This window comes from Oratosquilla oratoria, chromosome 41, assembly GCF_046742065.1.
Source record: "Oratosquilla oratoria isolate Oo_2021 chromosome 41, ASM4674206v1, whole genome shotgun sequence".
NCBI classification, from domain to species: Eukaryota; Metazoa; Arthropoda; class Malacostraca; order Stomatopoda; family Squillidae; genus Oratosquilla; species Oratosquilla oratoria.
In genome coordinates, this window is record NC_134817.1 from 8,588,566 (window position 1) to 8,610,497 (window position 21,932).

The 21,932-nt window shown below is 36.5% G+C and overlaps 1 protein-coding gene across 3 annotated transcripts in view; it reads right to left on the reverse strand.

Annotated features, from left to right (window-relative positions):
• vimar (visceral mesodermal armadillo-repeats) overlaps positions 1–18,579 on the reverse strand; it is a 61,140-nt gene extending 42,561 nt beyond the window's left edge. For all 3 annotated transcript variants that reach the window (XM_076177941.1, XM_076177940.1, XM_076177939.1), the window contains exons 1-4: positions 18,204–18,579; positions 7,230–7,334; positions 4,676–4,803; positions 2,522–2,651 (exon numbers count right to left, since the gene is read on the reverse strand). In XM_076177941.1, the coding sequence (XP_076034056.1) occupies positions 2,522–2,651; positions 4,676–4,803; positions 7,230–7,334; positions 18,204–18,207 (367 nt within the window). In that variant the 5' untranslated portion in view covers positions 18,208–18,579. The remainder of the gene's footprint in view (positions 1–2,521; positions 2,652–4,675; positions 4,804–7,229; positions 7,335–18,203) is intronic.
• Between the last annotated feature and the right edge of the window lie 3,353 nt (positions 18,580–21,932).

A 21,932-nucleotide genomic window follows, 5' to 3' on the forward strand; every position in this document is an offset into this window, starting at 1 on the left:
GTGTGAATGTGTTTTTGTGTGGATGTATTGTGTGGTACTGGTGGTAAATTGTTATGTTCGAGTAGTACTTCTTTATCTTTTCTTTAATATTCAGCTGACAGTACTTGTGTGATATAATGAGATGGGCAAGTGGAGTTGAAGAGTCTAGTATAGAACTCTGTACTGTTCATTTTCATACGCTAGTCAGTGGAGAAAATTTTTGTGTAACTAATCTTTTATCCTTTTACAGTCTTCAAGGCAGCAGATAACAAAGATAGTTACAATGTTATATACACCTTGGTCTCTTAATCCAACACTCAAAGGTTTAAACATTTTTATGCAGGGAAGGGGGATATGTCATGTTCCATGACGTGTCATGTTTTATGGTGTGTAATGGTGTCACAATATGACAGAGAGAGACACAGGTGTGATATCATCAGCCATTATTTATTCCTAGCAAGAGCCATATTGCTCGCCATCCTTGATGAAAATGTGTACTGATGTTGAATTCAGCCACTACTAGGTTCTCTAAAGCTAGATAATGAGATCTAGGATTATAATGATAAGTGAGTATCAAGGGAGACTGGAGGAAGTGGATATTTTTTTATACTTGGTTGCGAATGTGGCAGGAAAGGGAGGAGTGGAGGTGGAGGTAGAATGTAGATTAAGAGAAGCGAGTAATTGCCTTGGATTATAAAGAGTAGTGAGAAATAAACATTTGGAAATGGATGCCAAGAGATTGTATGAAGGAGTGATTGTGTCAACAGCACTATATGGGGCAGAAACATGGAACATAAGAGAGGAAGAAAGGAGGAGTTTGAGATGAGGTGTCTGAGAAGTATGATGGGGGTTACTAGGCTGGATAGAGTGAGAAATGAGGAGGTGAGGATGAGGAGTGGATGAAAGAGTATTGGGATGGTTTGAACACATGGAAAGAATGAGTGAAGACAGACTAGTTAAAGAGGTGTGGAAGGCAGATGTGGAAGGAGAGAACATGAGGGGGCAACCTAGTATGAGATGGATGGGGTAAAAGGGGCTTTGGGGAAGAGGGGAATGTCTGTTGTGGAAGGACAGGAGAAGACAGAAGACAGGGGTGAATGGAGAGCAGTTGTATATGGATGATGCTGTGACTCATGAGGTGGAATAGGTGGGGGATGGGAGGTGAGGGAGTATGTATGAGAAATAATTTGACGCAGCCTGAAGGGATTTCTCCCCATCTTCTCCTTTTCTGCATGAGGGGACAGAGAGGGGGGTTGCCAATTTAATGAAGCAGCCTTACTGTGGATGTGCTGTGTCTTGTGACACTGCTTCTGACCCAAGGTAGAGGACAAGATGCTGGGATGACCCATCATCCAGGAGGTGCAAAGATAAGAGGGAGGGAAGAGGGTGGAGGGGAGTGGAGTATGATGGGGATGGAATGGGTGGGAATGGTTTTTATGTCTGTTTTTTTGGCTACCTTCCTTATAAGGGGGAAAAGGCCTTTGGTATATGTATGTATGTAACTTACGATAGATGAATAATTACAGGAGCTTTAGTTGCACAGTACAGCAGAGGAGTACACAACTACAGCATTTTGCTGCAGAGGTCAAAGGGCATCAAAACAACGAAGGCACATAAAAGTAGAATCATCATATACATGGATTAATACTTAAGTTCATTTTGATAGGTAGCAATTGATAAATTGTAAGCCTTCTTCACACAAAAATAAAGTGGAAGGATTGTGTGAAGCCAGGTAAATAGAAATATAGGCTAGGGCTATAGATGTAACTAATTGGCACTTTCTGTTGGCACTTGTATGTGTTCTCCATATAAAGAGGAAGGATGCGGGCCGTGGGACCCTCTCACATTTGCGCCCTCATTCATACCCCTCTATATATATATATATATATATATATATATATATATATATATATAAACATAAAATCCAAATTGAAGACATTAAGCATGCCAGTAATTGGATTGATGGAACTGATCAAACCATGGCCACGTTTGATACAGAAAATCAAATACAATATGCTAGTCCATGACAGAACACACTGCAGAATTCTTTTCCCTCACCATAGGGGAATCAGGAAAAAGTAATCATAGACACAGTAATGAATAGGTCAAAGGGAATAGCATATCAGAAGATGTGTAGCTCTGGTCCATAGAGGTACCCCCAAAATAGTCCCTAAAGCATTGACTACACATTAACATGGAGTCAATACTCCAGTACAGGGAGTACTGACATAACTCCAATGTACCTTTAACAAGACCTTTCAAACATTAATAATACAAAATAAACAAAAACACAAATGACACATCCAACAAAATTATGACAACAGTAATATCTACAAGTGTAGATAATTATACAACAAAATCATAAGCTCAGCATACACTATGACCAGCCATCTAGAACTTTGCAAGACACATAGATTAAACACACAACAAAATTCAAAACAAACCACTGTTTTAGCCACTTCTGGTGAAACTTATTCACATCACCTAATATGCATAATCCATATCCATTACCTAATGAGCCTAACAAGTCAAGAGTACATACCATGTTCGTAACAGATGTTGCCGAGAGCTCTGCATGCTTGCAGAGCTACAGCTGTACTTTCACTGCCCATGCAAGTGACAAGATGGGGCACCACTCCCCCCGACACACATCCTTGACGACAACTCTCCACCTGTTGGAAGACAGTTCCACTATATATCATCTACTACATATAGCTTCACCATGTGCAATAATACATGTTGTGCTACAACCAACTCAGATTAGCAAGTGTTACATACATAGTATATACAGTTGGCCCTTTAATATTTGTGAACTTTTAAGACTTTGGAGTATCAATGAATTTCAATTAATGAATCAATCTGTTGACCCTGGTTTCTCTTGTAGAAGACTTGTAGCCTTCAGACAACCAACAACAGCCTATGGGCAGGACCACAAGTCACTTGGGGCAGATACATTGTGTAACTGTCTAGGGACTGTTAGTATGGGGGACTGTGGTACAAGTGTGTGTCTTCTGTGTGGTAGTTGCATCTAGGACAGTTTGAATATATGGCCAAGCCTATTATGCATTGGACCCATCTTAATGCTGGATGGTGTCATGAGCACAGGCATGCCAGTGAGGCTCTTGTCTAGGGGTTGTTGTTGGAGTATTGAGTTTGGCAGTTTTCCTTGAAGGCCTTGTTTAATGATTTGAGTGTATATGTCTTTATGTATGATTGTGTTGTGGTGTTACATGATAGATTGTTATAAGTATGCTGCTGGTGTATACCTAGATTTTTTCCATTCTGTTGGTGGTGTTTCTGAAATGTAATGTGAAAGGTGTGTGGCATTTATGGTTCTGGTGTAGAATTGAGCTCCTCTCATTTTCATGTGGTGTTCTATGAAGAGGAATTTGGTTTCACTATGCAGGGGTCCTAAACAGATGGTTTTGTTACATCCTGTAATTATTCTCAGTGCTCCATTCTGTATAAAGTTTGTAAATTGCATAAGTTTGTCTTGCTACTTGTTGGGAACCATACTATGGAGATATAATCAAGGGTGGTTCTTACAAAATGCTTGTAGATAGTTATCACAGTTTCTGTTGTCCAAAGTCCATGCTTGAGATAGATTTATTTAAGTACATTTTCTTGTTGAATTTTGTTGTCAGGTCTGTATGTGGGCTGAAAGCCATACTATTATCAAGTGTTAGACCAAGAATTTTAGTGTATTTTTCCAATAGGAGGAATTAGCTATTTAATTTTATTATAGGGTAGTTTTTGATTCATGGTTGTATGGTATGAGTGGTCACTATTGATTTCTGGGTTGAAACTTCCATTCAGTTATCTATGAGCTACTGTTTCAGTTATTCAAGTAGGCTTGGGTGTTCTTTGCTGCTATTTTTCATTTCCTATGCTGGGTTATTATTGTCAAGTTATCTACACATGGGGGAACCTTGATATTTAGTTCCGACTCTGGAATTGGGAGATTGCTAATAAAGAAAATGAACAATAATAGTGAAAGTATTGTGCATTGTATGACCTTTTTGCATCTGAGATTTGCTTGTTTTGGGTTACTCTTGACCTATAAACACTAAGCCCATTAACTATACACATCAATCAAATGCAATATATGTCAATGTTGATTCCATTTAAATTGTACAACACAAACATAAATCAATACAAAAAAATGGAGCTGTAACCAACATATGACAATATTAACACCATCAAACTGGAAAACATAAGAGGGATAGAAGGTAAACTACTAAACTGGATGGAGGATTTTTGCATGAAAGGAAAATAAGGGTTGTATTCAGAGAAGAGAGTTCAGCTTGGGAGGTGATTAGTGGAGTTCCACAGATTTATTAACTGATAGACACAAGTGGTTTCGGTGTCCTTCTAAGAAAATCTTGTCCATGCCATTGACTGTATTACAATTCTCTGTTTTTCCCTAGGTCAAACCAAATAAATTAGAATCACAAGAAAATACTCTTAAGTCAAACCATAACATCATACTTGATATACCTTTTCCCACCCCTTCGAGGTAAATCCTGTCCATACCAATGACTGTAACATGGTTATCTTTTTTTTCCCTAGATAAAATGAAATAAATTAAAACCACAATATAATTCAGTCAAACCGTAACATCGCACTTGATGCACACCTTCCCATCCATATTAAAAGAAATTTGTGAATAAATATTTGCCTGTCTTAGCCAACTCACCTTTGCCAGTTCTGCTATCAATTCTGCACCCTTGCTTTGTGATTCTGGAGAATCACTTTGGATTGCTGATGAAGCCAAAGGAAGAACACCATCACTCATGAGGCCTTCACATAATTCTGTACTATCCTCTGCAATGTGAAAAAAAAAAAAAAAATAGTATGATACTATGGACTTCAACTTGGTGATCCCTCTTACATGGTAGAAAAGACCCTTTGTTATATATATATAAATATTACATACTATTTCATATACCAAAAGGTTTATGCTCCCTCTTGATTAAGTGATTAAGGATGGGAGGGCTTTAAGAGATCATGAGAACAAGTTAGGTATGACTACACATCTAAAGAGTGTGAATAGTTTTCCATGTAGATGCATATATACTTGGAATAGCTTGGAAGGTGATACAGCTCAAGCTGGAACAAAATATGAATTCAAATCTAAATATTATAATTGGAAATAAAAGATACAGACCAAGATGAAACTGTATATGAATTTGAGTCTAGGTATGATAAATTGGAAACTAGGAGACTGGACCCAAGGAGTGTCAGGATTGGGTGTTGAAAGATCATTTGTAAAAAGTTTGAATTAAAGAGGTGAGAATACTGTAGTCTTTTAATTTCTGGAATTTGGTTGCTTTGGGTTATTCTGTATTGTTTGCCAGCTAACAAGTTTGTTGGTCATTTCTGGTCACTGATGTGGACGTCTACCTCTATGGTCTATTTATGAAAGTATAGGTCTGGGATTTTGAACAAATGCCTTCTCTGTAACTATTACCACCAAAGCACTTCTTTTGGGTAGTATTTTCTTAATCCTATTGTACTGGGAAGGTAGATACATTAGTTATGTTTCTTTCAGCAATTCATCATTCCATAAGCCTGGATATTGTGGATAGAACTGAGATTGATCTGTAGGCTGCAAGATTTTCAAATGGTTTTAGTTTAAATATGGGGATTATATGGACTTTTTTTTCCAGATGATTGGAATTTTATTGTGCAAAAAAATATGTCTTAAGGCTTTTATTGCTTTAGGCCATGGTAGTTTAGATTGATATCTGAAACCTTACTTGAGTCTTCTGCATGCGAATTTTTCAGTTTCTTTCATAAGATCTTCCACATCTTTGCTGGAGAAAGAGGGATGATGTATGTGTCTAGAAAGATTTTTTCTCTAGCTATTTCCCTATTTTCTAGAGCAGATGGTTTGAAACTTGTTGTTGAGAAGTGTTTGTTCATATTATTGCACTGCTGTCTTGAGGATGGCATTTTTCCTTGTTTTGTTTCAACTGCTTCACTTTTTATAGTTCTCCTAGTCAGTGCATTGTGGGGTGCTCTGGGATTTTTTGCATACATGTGGGATTCATGCAAGGATTACTAACGTGATCCCTGTCTTATATTTTGGGATGGAAAGTGCTGTAAATCTGGAGGTTTCCTGTATTCAGGAGTGAGGTAAAGGAATGTCCTCACCCCAACAGAGATGTCTATCAATGTCATTGTGGCACATCCATTGGCAACACTAAGGTCACTGACCTTCCCTTTGCCAATGATGCTCTCATTGCAAAGTCACTGAAGGTCCTGGGCTGCATCCCTTTAGTCACTGCACAGGGAGGTGAGACCATTTGCCTCCAGGTCTTCTGGAGCAAGAGCAAGGTCCAGGCATCCGAGGGCTTCCTGGATGACACAGCTCAATCTGCCCATGCATGTGGTGAACGCACTGAGGTCTTGGAAAGCTTTATATACCTTGGTAGTGTGGTACATAACAGCAGTGGATCATGTTAGAAAATCCTCTGAAATGCAGGCATTGCCCATGATGTTAGGGTCTTGTTCTACCAAAGTATATAGCAATATTGATATCTATGCAGGAGGACTAAGATCCAAGTCTTCAAGTCAATTGTACTTCCTGTCTTACTGTATAGCTGTGAGACATGGATAGCAAATGCTGATTTGAAGAAGCATCTCGATGTCTTTGGTACCAGGTGTCTTCAGAGAATCATGGAGTATCTCTGGAATGACTTTGTATTAAACCAGAGAGTATACTGTGAATCTCAGTCTAAGTCTGTTACTATAATAATTCATGAACATGAAATCTGGCAATATGTACATGTGATACATTTCCCTATTTTCTTTTATCAAGACCTCCAAATCTCTCCCCACTTTTGCTTTTCTTTTAATGGGTTCTCTTCCCAAGGAATAGTTATGGGCATGGGTTTGTTTCTATGTCTCCAACTAGATGTTGATGGGTCGAGAACTGAACTCTTTATGTGAAGAAATATGAAATTCCTTTTATGGAAAAAAATAAACTGAAAGCACTTAAGATCAGAAGGAAGTGAGAGAATGATAAAGAGGTAGTTTCTACAACTACTCTGGAGACTGGATACCAACTCCTTGGGAATGTAACCTTACTTAACCTTGCTTAAGGGGGATAACAAGAGTTTGCATCATCAGCAAAGGCATTTCATGCTAAAAGTACATCTTGAGTTTAGGACCTCACACAGGAGGTCACAAAGCTAAAACAAGAGAATGAAGGAAGCATACAAATATAGAGTACTATAGTGACAAACCTTCTTGGTGAATTTTGTTGACTAGGTCCTCTAATGCCTTGGGTATGTTCTCTTTCTCATCCTCCACTGCCACTTTCAGCTGGGTCAAACTGGTAATCACTCCCTCTGTTGATGAATACCAAATACATTTCTCCATGTAAACAGGGTTTATGATTTTATCAATCAAAAGTAAATATCAAACACAATTCTCCAGAGTGGAGCCAATTACAGTACCTGGTGATGGTCCTGCAAAATTATAGAGAGAAACATTTCCCTGATGCCCATTTTCAAAGCTCATCAACCCTCATACCTCCATCTGGACTTCAACATATTTCTCTAATGACTTCCACTGTATTCCCTCCACCTCTTGACATGAAGATAATTGATTACTTTAATCAAATGATGCATACATACATACATATACCAAGGCTTTTTCCCCCTTACTAGGGAGGTAGCCAAAAAGGAAAAGGCATAAAATCATTTCCGCCCATTCCATCCCTGAATACACTCCACACCCCTCCACCCTCCCTCTCATCTTAGCACCTCCTGGATGACAGGTCATCCTTGCACCTTGTCCACTGCCCTGGGTCAGAAGCAGTGTCGCAAGACACAGCACATCCACAGCAAGGCCGCTTCATTAAATCGGCGACCCCCCCTTTCCGTCCCCCCATTGCATAAAATGAGAGGACGGGGAGAAATCCCTTCGGGCTGCGTCAAATTTTGCTCACACATACTACCTCACCCCCCATCCCCCCGCCCATTCCACCTCATGCATCACAACATCATCCACATAGGACCATTCTCCATTCACCCGTCTTGTCCTCTCCCGTCCTTCCTCAACAGACATTCCCCTCTTCCCCAAAGCCCCCTTCACCCCATCCTAGGACGTCCCTTCATGTTCACTCCCTCCACATCTGCCTTCCATACCTCTTTTACTAGTCTTTCTTCACTCATTCTTTCCATGTGTCCAAACCATCCTAATACTCTTTCATCAACCCTATCTCCCAACTCCCTTTCCACCCCTGTTCTCCTCCTCACCTCCTCATTTCTCACTCTATCTAGCCTATTAACCCCCATCATACTCCTCATTTCTCACTCTATCTAGCCTAGTAACCCCCATTATACTTCTCAGACACCTCATCTCAAACACATTCAAACTCCTTCTCTCTTCCTCTCTTATATTCCATGTTTCTGCCCCATACAGTGCTGTTGGCACAATCACTCCTTCATACAGTCTCCTCTTAGCATCCATTCCCAAACGTCTATTCCTCATTACACTTTTTAATCCACCACGCCATTTACTCGCTTCTTTCAATCTACATTCTACCTCCACCTTCACTCCACCTTTTCCTGCCACATTTGCACCCAAGTATCTAAAACTATCCACTTCCTCCAGTCACTCTCCCTTAATGCTCACTTCCAGACTATTGCCACTTTCACCCCTTGTACATCTCATCAACTTACTTTTACCCACATTTATCTTCAGCTTTCTTCTATCACATACTCTCCCAAACTCTGTCACCAACTTCCTCAATCCCTCCTCCGATCCTGCCACAAGTGCAGTGTCGTCCGCAAACAACAACTGGCTCACCTCCCACTTTTCTCCATTTCCTTTAATCATCCCCAATCTCTGACCCACTACCCTTGCATTTACCTCTCACACTACCCCATCCATGTATAAGTTGAACAGCCAGGGCGACATAACGCAACCTTGACGAAGTCCCACCTTTACCTCGAACCACTCACTCTCTCCATTTCTAATCCTGACACAAGCTCTACTACTCTCATAAAAACTCTTGACAGCTCCTAGAATCTTTCCTCCTATCCCGTATATCTGCAAAACCTCCCACAGTGCCTTTCTGTCTACCCTATCGTAAGCCTTTTCCAGGTCCATAAAAGCCAAAAAAACATCCTTCCTTTTATTACTTTCAAAATTTTCTGTCATACTCTTACCCCATTTCACATCTGCTCTCCTCTTTGCCTCCTTTACCTTGTGCTTTACTTCTCTTTTCTTTTCTTTGTACCTCTCGCATGACTCCCTCGTCCTATTTTGTAACCAATCTGTGAAAGCTCGCTTCTTCTCTTCTACAACTTTCTTTGTTTCCTCATCCCACCATTCACTACCCTTTCTTCTATTTCCTCCTGTCCTTCTTGTTCCACACACCATCTTTGCACACTTTGTGACTCCCTTCTTAAACCATCCCCATTCCTCCTCCACACCTAGCTCTACTCTATCCATCACTCCCTCCCACTCCTCCTTCAGCTTCTTCTTGTACCCCTTCTCCTTTTCCTTTTCATTTAAAGAGTTCACTCTAAGCACCTCCCTACCTTTTGTCCCTTTCCTCTTCCTCCATCTATCCTCCACTCTCAACTTACCTTCCACCAAAAAATGATCTGATATTCCCCCATCCTCTCCCCTTAGCACATGTACATCCTTAACTCTTCCTATCATAATCCTATTTACCACTACATAGTCCATTAACGCTCTATCTACCACTCTTCAAATGATGCAGAAACAGTATACAGTAACTAAGCTCGTCTTTCAATCGCCTATCCTATACAGTCCACGTTGACACGACAAAAGAAAAGTCAAAAGTTTCTTCCCAGAGAAATCTACGAGAGGGCCAAGTAACTGTTGTCTGCTACTGTGGAGCTGTGCATTTCAAAGCAGTGAAACTCAAAGTAACAATCATTTAAACAATACATAAACTTGGCATTTAAGCCAATTTTCATTCACAACTTTCCATTAATTCTTTTATTGAAGGGACACATTCTGGATAAAATTACACAAAACAATGAACCGAATAATATTAATAATAATAATAGTAATAATAATAATAATAATTACTATTTTTACCATTGTTATTACTATTACTATTATTACTATCATTATCATTACTATAATCATTATCTTAATTACTATTATCATTATTACTGTTATTACTATTACTATTATTACTAATATCATTATTACTATTATAACTTACTATTGTTATTACTATTACTGTTATAACTATTACTGTTATCATTATTACTAATGTTATTACTACTCTTATTACTATCATTAGTATTACTATTATTAGTATTATTACTATCATAAGTATTACTATTAATAGTATTATTACTACTATCACTATTATTACTATTGCTACTACTATTGTTATTACTATTATTATTATCATTACTATTGTAAATTACTATTATTATTATTATCATGTTAGGAGGGATGGGGGAGGGGTGTGGAGTGTATTCAGGGATGGAATGGGTGGGAATGATTTTATGCCTTTTTCTTTTTGGCTACCCCCCTTGTAAGGGGGAAAAAGCCTTGGTATATGTACATATTATTATTATAGTTTCTATTATTACTATTATTATTGCTATTACTATCATTACTATTATCACTATTATTACTAGTACCTTCATTACTATATTACTATTTTTATCTTTATCATTACTATTACCACTATTATCTTTATTACCATTATTATTTCATTATTATAATTTCTATTACTAATATTACTTTTATTACTATTACTATTAGTATTATCATTATTACTATTATTACTATTATCATTACTATCATAACTATTACTATTATTATACACTGTTATAATTAATATTACTATTATACATCATTATTACTACTATTACCATTACTATTATCATTTTATTACTATTATTATTTCTATTATCATTATCATTACTATATCATCATTACTATTATTACTATCATTTTTATTACTATTATCATTATTACTATCATTGTTAGTACTGTTATAACTATTTCTATCTTTATTACTATTATCACTACTATTACTATTAAGGGGGAAAAAGCCTTGGTATATGTATTACTATTACCATTATAATTATTACTATAATTAATTATTACTATTACTATTATTATCACTATTATATTATTACAATTACTATTATTCATTATTACTATTATCATTACTATTATTACTTTATTACTACTATTACTATTATTATTATCACTATTATTATCATTATTATTATTACTATCACTATTATTATTATTATTATTATTATTACTATCATTATTATTATTGATATTGATAACACTAATAATATTAATATCAATAATATTAATAATATTAATAATAACAATAATAATGACAATAATGAAATTGACGATAATAATGTATACATACATATACCAACAGCATCTTTTCCCCTTACAAAGAAGGTAGTCAAAGACAAAAGCATAAATCCACTCCCACCCATTTCCTCCCCACATAATCCACTCCTAATCATTACCCCTCCCTCCTTATCTGGGCTCCTCCTGGATGATGGGTCATCCTTACATCTTGCCTACTGTCCTGGGTCAGAAGCAATGCAGCAAGACACAGCACATCCACAGCAAGACCATTTCATTTAATTGGTGACCTCCCCCCCCCTCTCTGTTCTCTCATGCAGAAAAAGAGAAGACAGGGAGAAATCCCTTTGGGCTGCATCAAAATATCATTAAAACATACTCCCTCACTCCCCGCCATTCCCCACCCACTCCCTTCCATGCATCACAGCATCATCCATACACAACCATTCTCCACTCACCCATACCTTCTGTCTTCTCCCCTCCTTCCTCAACAGATATCCCCCTCTTTCCCAATGCCCCTTTTACCCCATCCATCCATCTCATCCTTGGTCACTCCCTCATGTTCATTCCTTCCATACCTCCTTTACTAATCTTTCTTCACTCATTCTTTCCATGTGTCCAAACCATCTCAATACTCTTTCATCAACCCTATCTCCCAAATCCCTTTTCACCCCCGCTCTCCTCCTCACCTTGTTTCTCACCATATCCAGTATAGTAACCCCTACCATACTTCTCAGGCACTTCATCGCAAACAAATTTAAACTCTTCTTCTCTTACGTTCCATGTTTCTGCCCCATACAGTGCTGCGGGCACAATCACTCCTTCATATAATCTTTTCTTAGCATCCATTCCCAAATGTCTTTTACTCATTATATTTCTTAATCCCACAAGGCATTTACTTTTTTCTCTCAATCTACATTCTACCTCCACCTCCACTCTCTTTCCCACCACATTCCCACCCAAATAACTAAAGCTATCCACTTCTTCCAGTCTCTCTTCCTTTATACTCCCAATTTGCTGCCATCCTCTCCCCTTGTACATCTCATTACTTTACTTTTACCCACATTTATCTTTAACTTCCTTTTTTGCACACCTTCCCAAACTCCATCACTAACTTCCTTAACCCCTTCTCTGATCCTGTTACAAGTGCAGTGTCATCAGCAAACAACAACTGGATTATCTCACACTTTTCTCCTTTTCCTTTAACTCTCTAATCCTGGCACATTACCCATGAGTTTACCTTTTGCACCACCCTATCAATGTATAAATTGAACAGCCATGGCAATATAATACATCCCTGGTGAAATCCCTGTAAGAAGCTGATAGAGACAAGAGTAGAAAGAGGGATAGATAGTGATGATTTCATTTTTATGAGTTGGGTGTTTGGTAAACAAGAGTTCGTAGGCAAAGTTTTGTGCAAGCTCACTCTCTACTTGGAGTAATAAAAATAGCTGGGGGCCTGATACCTCTGTAGATGGTCAACAGGTCACCTCTTTCTGTTCTTCGTTCCAGAGTTGGTAATTCTAATTTTTACCATCTTTCTTCATATGACAGTTTTGATAGTGTTGGGGTTGTCTTCGTAGTTGCTCTCTGGATTCTCTCAAGCTTCTTTATATTCTTTTTAGTACTGGGGGACCATAGTGTTGTTGCGTACTCCAATTTAGGCCTTATCAATATGACTAGTATTTCCTTTACCATTTCTTCATCCAAATAAGTAAAAGCCACTTTTATTGATCTTAGCAAGTTATACGTTTTGCCGACAATTTTGTTTATATGTTTGTCAGGGGACATATCTTTTGTGATCACCCCCAGGTCTTTTTCAGATCCCACTTTCTTTACTTCCTTTTCACCAATTTGTCCTGATATCCATTATGTACTTTAATAAATGCATCTTTGGCCTTCTCTGCATTTGTTGATGAACTATTTCTTTAAAAATTTCCTTATCTTCTTTGTCTTTTTCCAATCATTCCTGAGTTGTTGCAAATCATCTTCTATGCTTTTTCTTGCTTCCACATTTATTGCTTTTATCCATTCATCCACATCTTTCCTTATGGTCTCGTTATTTGTGCTTTCATTATTTTTCAACTTCTTATTTTCCCATTTTAACTCAGCCAGTTCTTCTTTCTGTGCACTTACCTCTTCTTTTACTTCAGTGTTTACTTTTTTCTAAATAACTCCCTTGTTTAAGTCTTTATTCATCTTCTATGGATCAATAGTTTCTTGCTTCCATGATTTGTTCACATTTCTCACGTCCCTCTCTATATCTATAACTCTACTAAAAGGTCTTCTTTCATACCCACTAAATCCTAGTAGAAACCTTTTCGTACCTCTCAATGATCTGAAACCTATGTTTACATTTTGCTTCACCCTTACACCAGTAGATGGCTTTGAATACATGTTTATATTGTAACGCAACAGACAGCCATATTGGGGTTTACCTGGCCCATCATCATTTACTTCCATTTTGCTTCAATAACACACTATTTACATTGTAAATTAACCATTTCAGGTATCCATGAGCACTCCCCTTCCCATAATCACACCCTAGGTATTCTGTAATTGTATCACTGTTACGACATTCCATTTTTAGTCTTTCTCAGGAGCTCCAATTTATATGTGTTGTCACTGTGATGATTAACATGTGTGTGCGTATTTACCTAGTTATATTCTATGGGAAGGGGAGCTATGCTCATGGCGACCCATCTTTGTATCTTACAACATCTAGTTTGCACACACTATTGTTTCATCCAATTTGTTCCAGACATCTATCACTCTGTGCAGAAAGTTTTTTTGTTTTTTTCAGATCACTTCTATACCTGTCCTTTTTCAGTTTCTTTTCATGTCCCCTTGTTTTCCTTCTATCCTAATTCAATAAGTCTTCTCTATCAAGGACTTCCATGCCTTTCATAATTCTATAAATGGCCAACAGATCACCTCTTTCTCTTCTTTGTTCCAGGATCAGCAGTTCCAGTTTAGACAATCTTTGTTCATATGTCAGTTTTGAAAGTGTTGGGGCCATCGTTGTCATTTTTTTCTGGATTCTATTTTCTTTATATTCTTTTTTGTACTGGGTGTCTGTAGTGTTGCTGTGTACTCCCATCTTGGTCTTATCAGTGTGACTAATATTTTCTTTACTATTTCCTCATCCAAGTAATTAAAAGCCACCTTTACTGTTCTTAACAAATTGTAGGTTTCTCCAACTATTTTGTTTATCTGTTTGTCCAGCGACATGTCTTTGGTGATGATTACTCCTAGTCCTTTTTTGGAACCAACACTCCTTACTTCCTATGCACCAATTTCATGTATCCTGATATTCTTTTTTTACTTTTTCCAAATTCCATTATCCTACATTTCTTACTGTTGAAGTCCACTTCCCACTTCTGACACCATTCCCAGACCTTGTTCAGATCTCTCTGTAGCAATTCACAATCTTTTTCTGTACTTACTTTCTTTAATAGTTCGGCATCATCTGCAAAGAAGTTCATGTAACATTCTACACCTTCATCCATGTCATTTACATATATAGTAAACATTATCAGAGCCAGTACTGATCCCTGTGGGACACCGTTGGGACTGGTGAAGTTGTAGAAGTTCTCAAACAACCATTTATGGGTTTTCCCGAAGGTGTGACATAGAGCTAAGTCCTGCTGCCACATGTATGGTCTTCCCATAGATACCCAATCAACCCAGCACTTGATAACAGTGGACAGCAACTCAATATAGCCATCTGAAATGTGTCTGAATCCCTCTTCAAAGATATGGGGTGACATGACATGACCTTCACTGAAAACACACCCAAAATCATCAGTCTGAGGGAACTTGGTCTTCATGAAGTGTAGGACTTCGTGTGGACTGTAGGCTAGCCACCTGTTGTTCTGCGTGTTGTGCAACTGGTCCTGGCAGGAGTTCTTCTTGTCTGAGAAGAACCAGAATATCACCAGTTCAACTGGGTGGTTGACCTTGTTGAGGAGTTTCTTGGTTTTCATAAGGTGGTTCTCGTGGGCCTTGGCAGTGAGTAGTTGACCCTTGCACCTCTTCTATAAGTAATGAAGATCCTCATTCAGAACTTTCTTCATAGTTGCTATTCCAATGCCCATCTCTCTCATCAAGGTCTACACTGCCTTGCCTGGATCTTGCAGCACCTTTTTTTGCAGCTTCCCAACAAATTTCATTGTGCAGACAGAGTCAGAACACCTGCTATGATCCTTCCTGCTAGCCACTGCTTTCACATCCCCGTCACAATTCTCCAGCTCACATCTCATGGCCTTCACGGTATTCAAGGAGCACTGAGCTGCAGAAAAGATTTCCAAATTTTTAAATCTGGAGTGAATCACCATGATTCAGGTCACTCTCTTCCCATATTCCTGTGCTTTCCAGTTGTCCATGCTCTCTAGCTCTCATGCCCACCAACAGTACACAGAATCAGCTATCCATTGCACTTTACTGCTATTAAATCCTTCAAATGGTTCTGATATGACAGATCAAAAATGATCAAATTTATCTCAAGTACCCTGTATGTGTGTGTGTGTGCGTGTGTATATATATATGTATATATATATGTATATAGATATGTATATATATATATACGTATATATATGTATATGTATATATATGTATCTGTATATATATATATATATATGTATATATATATTGTATATATATATGTATATATATGTATATATATATATATATACATATATATATGTACATATATACTGTATATATATATATATATATATATGAATATATATGAAACTATATACATATATATATTTATATACATATGTATATATATATATTTATATACCTATATATATATACATATGTATATATATGTATATATACATACATCTATATATATATACATATATATATGTATATATATATATATATATGTACATATATATACATATATGTATATGTATATATATATATATATATATATATATATATATATATATACATATATGTATATGTATATACATATGTATATACATATATATATATACATACATACATATACATATATATATACATATACATACATACATACATATATATATACATACATATATACATACATACATACATACATACATATATACATATATACATACATATATACATATATATATATATATATATATATATATATATATATATACACAACATATATATATATAATTTTTGTATATCTCAGCACCTAGTTTGCTCATAAATTCTTTTATGGTTTTTGCACACACATACATGTATTTATGTGTATATACCTACATATATGTATATATATGTAGTTTCAGTTTCGGAAAGAACTCTGGGTTGACTATTTTTTGCACTGCTCTGAACAAGAAAAAAGTGAGATAAATGAAAATATGTTTGTTTACAATAGTACTGATTTTATATTATACTTGGTTGATTCTAAGTAAGAAGCAACAAGATGAGAAGCCTACGCCAGGAGGCAGTTAGCTATGGCCAAAACCATCATCTTTGGCCTGCGCACTTGGACTGTTGGGGCAGGTAACAATCACTCCCAGGAATCAGAGGAGTGTGGGATTGGAACTCCTCAACTAAGAGAAGGCAAGACCAGCATTCTTCTCATTACACCACATATGTGTGCTGATTTTGAAAATGTTCTTATTATTAGTTTATATAGTTAAGAAAATTATCCTGAACAAAATTGCTGGCTTCCAAGGTCACAATGGAAGTAAACGAATTTTTGTAATTGAGTTCATGCTGATGAGGAATTCCCTCCCCATACAAAAACACATTCAAGCTCACAGTGCAAAATCAATCATTTAACACCCTACTCTATCAAACTCATCCAAACCTGAGCCCAACAGAAAAATCCCTCCCAAATCAAGCAAGAACCATACTAGCACAACTGTGCTAAGTGATGAGACATGCTACAATTATTCTATACTATCTATATACTACAAGACCTTATACCATTTTATAAGGGAGGTAACCAGCTAAGGCATGTACCCACCTCCACTAATCCCACTCCTATCTGTATCCCATTTAACTCCCTTTCATTATAACTTCTTGGGGATGATGGGTCATCCCTGCCCCCCACCTATTTCCTAGGTCAGGAGCAATGCAGCAAGATAGAGCACATCCACAGCAGGGCCAGCTGTTTCATTTACACAGCAACCCTCCTTACTTCTCCTCCCTCATGCAAAAATACAGAAGACAAGAAATCCTTTCTAAAATAAAAAAAATTGTAGGAGAGAATTAAATGTGATGTACAATCCTGACCCGCTGATACAACATAGTCTTTAGTCCTAATCAATTGTATCAATATAACTAAAATTGACAATCAGCTATATTATTTTTCCTACATTTTAATATTCTCTTTACAAACACCCACATGCAATTTACTACCAACAATAACAAATAATTCTAGGCAAAGTGACTGTAATTACTTATGCTACTTCATGATTGTGTCTTCTTTTCTGAATATCATTATATAATTGCTGATATTAAATATTCATCCAAATTCCTGTACATTATGAAAGATGTAGTTATGAATAGTACAACATATGCATGTTTTGTCCACATGGTTTAGTAAGGAAAACTCATGTATTACAATTTTATGACAGTGGTAAATATTGATTAATGAATGAAGTATTCACTACGCTCACAAAATTCATTGTTTCCACACAAGGTTACTCATTACAAAATTGAAACACCATTACCACGTCCAGTCTATCTATCCAAATGAATGATTATTAGAATGAGAATCCAAGAATACAACTAAGTTGTAAATGAGCCTTAATGTTAAAATAATGATACTAGTAATATAGAAAAAGCAAGAAACTGAGTCACTCGACCCACCCATCTCCGCCCCCTCCCCATGTCAACCCTTTATAATCATTCCTTACCCATTTTTGTGAAGTGTCAACTCAATGTGCTTGATGAATGATATGTATATCAATTTCTCGTCGCGGCGGCAAGTAATTAATTGTCCCGGCCGTATCCTTTATCACAATTCAATCGAATTTTGTTTTTGTTACTATTTCACCCTCGTCTTCGTCGCTGCTGTGTTCGTCTGCTACCCCAGTTCAACGACCAAACGTCACTCGTGTCCACTACTTTATCCGTTTGCCCTGACTTGATTGTTGTGGCATGGGATTACACACGATCACAGATGAAGAGGAATAAGAGAGTGTGAAGCTGCATCAGACCGGTCCTTTGATATGTCAATGAGTGTTTACATCAACAGTTCGAAACTCGAAGATGTCAGGTTCTGTTCCTTACAAAAATATGGTTTCAAGACGATACTAGTTTCGAATAAAAGCACAAGATGACAGGTCCACAACATATACCCCGGCAAAATTTAATTATATAATGCGATCATACTTCATTATTTATACATGTAGCAATTCTCTCGTTCTTTTGGTGGATTATGAAAACTGGTTATGTAATCCAGTTGCATAAACGCGATATTGTTTTAATGGATACTAGTAATTTATTCAGGTACCAACAATATATATCGGCAAGTGTCTTTTGTCCTTTCAAGTAACATGATTCTATTTCTCATTGTTGGAGTTTACTTGGCACATCTTCAAATATATACTTTCTCAAACAGATCTTGCTTTCTTCTCACTGATGTCTTGGTCGTAATTTCACGTTCTTGTTTCACAAGTTATATTTATCTTTCACAAGTTCCAGTTCTAGAATCCGCTTCTCTTGAAGAAGACTAATTGAGTATTTATCATTGTTCAATTGCCGTAATATCTTCTAACTTAGATGTAGAATTCAAAATATTTTTGGATTATATTCCTCAAATCCCACAATTTCCTATATTTTTATTGGATCGTGGTTCAGATATTTGATATTACATCCGATACATTTCTCTGGTGTTTTACAATTGTTCAAACTAATCCAGTCTATCATTCAAACACTGTAAATTCCCTGTGAGGAGGCATAAATTGTATTAACTTATTCTATTGTAATTTTGATATTTTAACTTACCGTTTCTAACAATTAATTTTCTATAAATTGTACATTACCCACCTTGATATATTGTTTGGTCGTCTATGTGTTTGAGTCGTATCAGTATTTTATTAGAATTTATACAGTTATGGGTGGGAGTGGTTTCTATGCCTTTTTCTTTTTGGCTACCCCCCGTATAAGGGGGGAAAAGCCTTTGGCATATGTATGTATGTATACAGTTTTGGATAAACACCTTTCTTCTATCTTTCATTTTAACATTTTCTTATACATGCAATATTTCTTGGATTAGGGTAGCGCAGATTTCAATCAATCAAATCAGCCATCTTGAATCCACAATGGAAATAAACTTACATGCTTTTTTGTGTTATCCTCGGCATTTGTAAGTGTTATTTCGAACTATGTGTTCTTTTCATTATCTGCACTTCATGTATATTGATTCAATGCCAAAATAAATCATTATCATTATTACTGCTGAACAAAGGCCTCCTTCATGGCATTCCATGATTCACACGACCGCGCCAACCTCTGCCACGTCACTCCCGCAAACTTCACAATCTTGTCTCACCTTGTCTGGTCTCCCTCTTCCACGCTTCCTGTCTCACGGCGTCCACTCAGTAACACACTTGCTCAATCGCTCATCAGTCATTTAACCTGCCCAATTCCATTTCCTATCTTTCACCGCCTCCACAATATCTTTCACAGACTTACTGTGTACAATTTTATTTCTGCACATACACATTATCAATTATTCCCAAGTGTCATACTTGTAAGTAATTTTGTTTGGCATTGAATCAATATACATGAAGTCCAGATAAAGAAAGAACACATAGTTCGAAATAACAATTACAAATGCCGAGGATAACAAAAAAGCATGTAAACTTAGTTATCATTGTGGTCCTCAATGTTCCTAGATTCACTTCCGTCGTGCATATGCAGTACTTTCATTCTTTCAGTATGGTTTTCTCGAATTTTTCAGTGGCGGGCAGCGATAAATTTTGCGATAAAGCGATAAATTAGTCCTATAACGATAAAGTGATAAATTTCCAAGATACCTTAAAGCGATAAGCGATAGATCCTGCGATAAATCCAAAAATACTCTATATTTGCTACTTATGCATTTAAAAACCTCTTTTTTACACTTAAAACACCATATCTGTTTGCCGCGTAACTATGAGCCTGTAACCTCCCGCCGTAACGGTTTTTCGTCTTCTACTTTATCGCTGGATTTATCGCGGGAAATTTGAAAGCGATAAATATAAGCGATAATTTTTTCTGGTTAAAGCGATGTTATCGCTTTACTTATCGCAACGCCCACGACTGGAATTTTTTTATTACCCAAATACTATGTATTTCTTATTAGCCATGAGATTACTATTGTTAATCCAATTTATCATACCACTCATTGTTTGCTGTATTTTCCTTTGTGTGTCAGTGATGTCACTCAAATTCACATGCTCACAAAGTATTTGAGACAGCTCTCATATAAAGTAAATGTTAAATAAGACTGAAACTTGTATGCTTCATTGTTATTCACCCTCTTTTAGCTCCTTTGTTTAAGGTTTTCTTTTAGTATTTATGTTATTTCTATATTCACGAGGTAGGTAATTCACAACCATTTATGGATTTCTCCATGTGTCTATAGACTTCAGATACTACAGTATCAAATGCCGCACAAGATCAACCATAACCAATATTTCACACATTATTATTACTTTTACTGTTATTACTTAACCTTGAGTTACTGAGCATAAAGTTGTTTCAATTGAATGATTGAGTAATGATGTGAGTAGAATAATGTGTTATGTGAACTTTTGCGCTAGTGTGCAAAAGGGAACTTTTACTACCGGTAGTTTTCTTAGTTAATGAAAGGAATAAACTATCTGCAGAGGCAGTGCAATGTAGTTCAGTTCGAAGCTAGATTCGTTTAGATAAACATTTAAGCAAGAATGCTGTAATGACTGCCATTTATCTTATATTATTTTTTGTTTGTTATTATTTGTCTATTTATTATTTGCTTGATTTCCATTTATTATTATTACTGTTTACCCGTTTGTTTATCATTTAACTATACCTATGTATCATGTTATTTATTATTATTTATGTTATCATCATTTCTATTTTATTTTATCTAGATTTTTTCATTTATACATTTTTTTCGCATCCGACCTAGTTATAGACCAAAAGGTCTCCTGTCGGCATGCTCCGCCTTTGTAATCCTTCTTTGTTTTTCATTTTTAGAATATGTTCATGTTTCGTTAGTGCAATAAAGCCTTAATTAGAGGGTACCGTCCTTTCATTCTATTCATTGCACTTGTAACACTGGTCAACAATTATTAAAAAGCTGTGTGCTTCTTAAATGAGATTAGTTAATTCATATGTATTTTCATGCATTGAGTCTAAACATAACCCTGAAGAATGCTTATTGGTTATAGGTTTAAAGATAAGTGACTTGTAATATTTGATTGATTTATCATAACGCACATTATGTGTCATTATGTTTTAAACTCTAATCCATATCTACTCTCTGCCTTTTTGCTTGACGCTTATAGTGTGCTGAGGAATCATCTCTTGCCAATGTCCAGCAATGTGCCAATGTGTCTAAGCACATCTGTGCTCCGTTTACTGTATCGCTTTTCCATGGTTAAAATATCTTG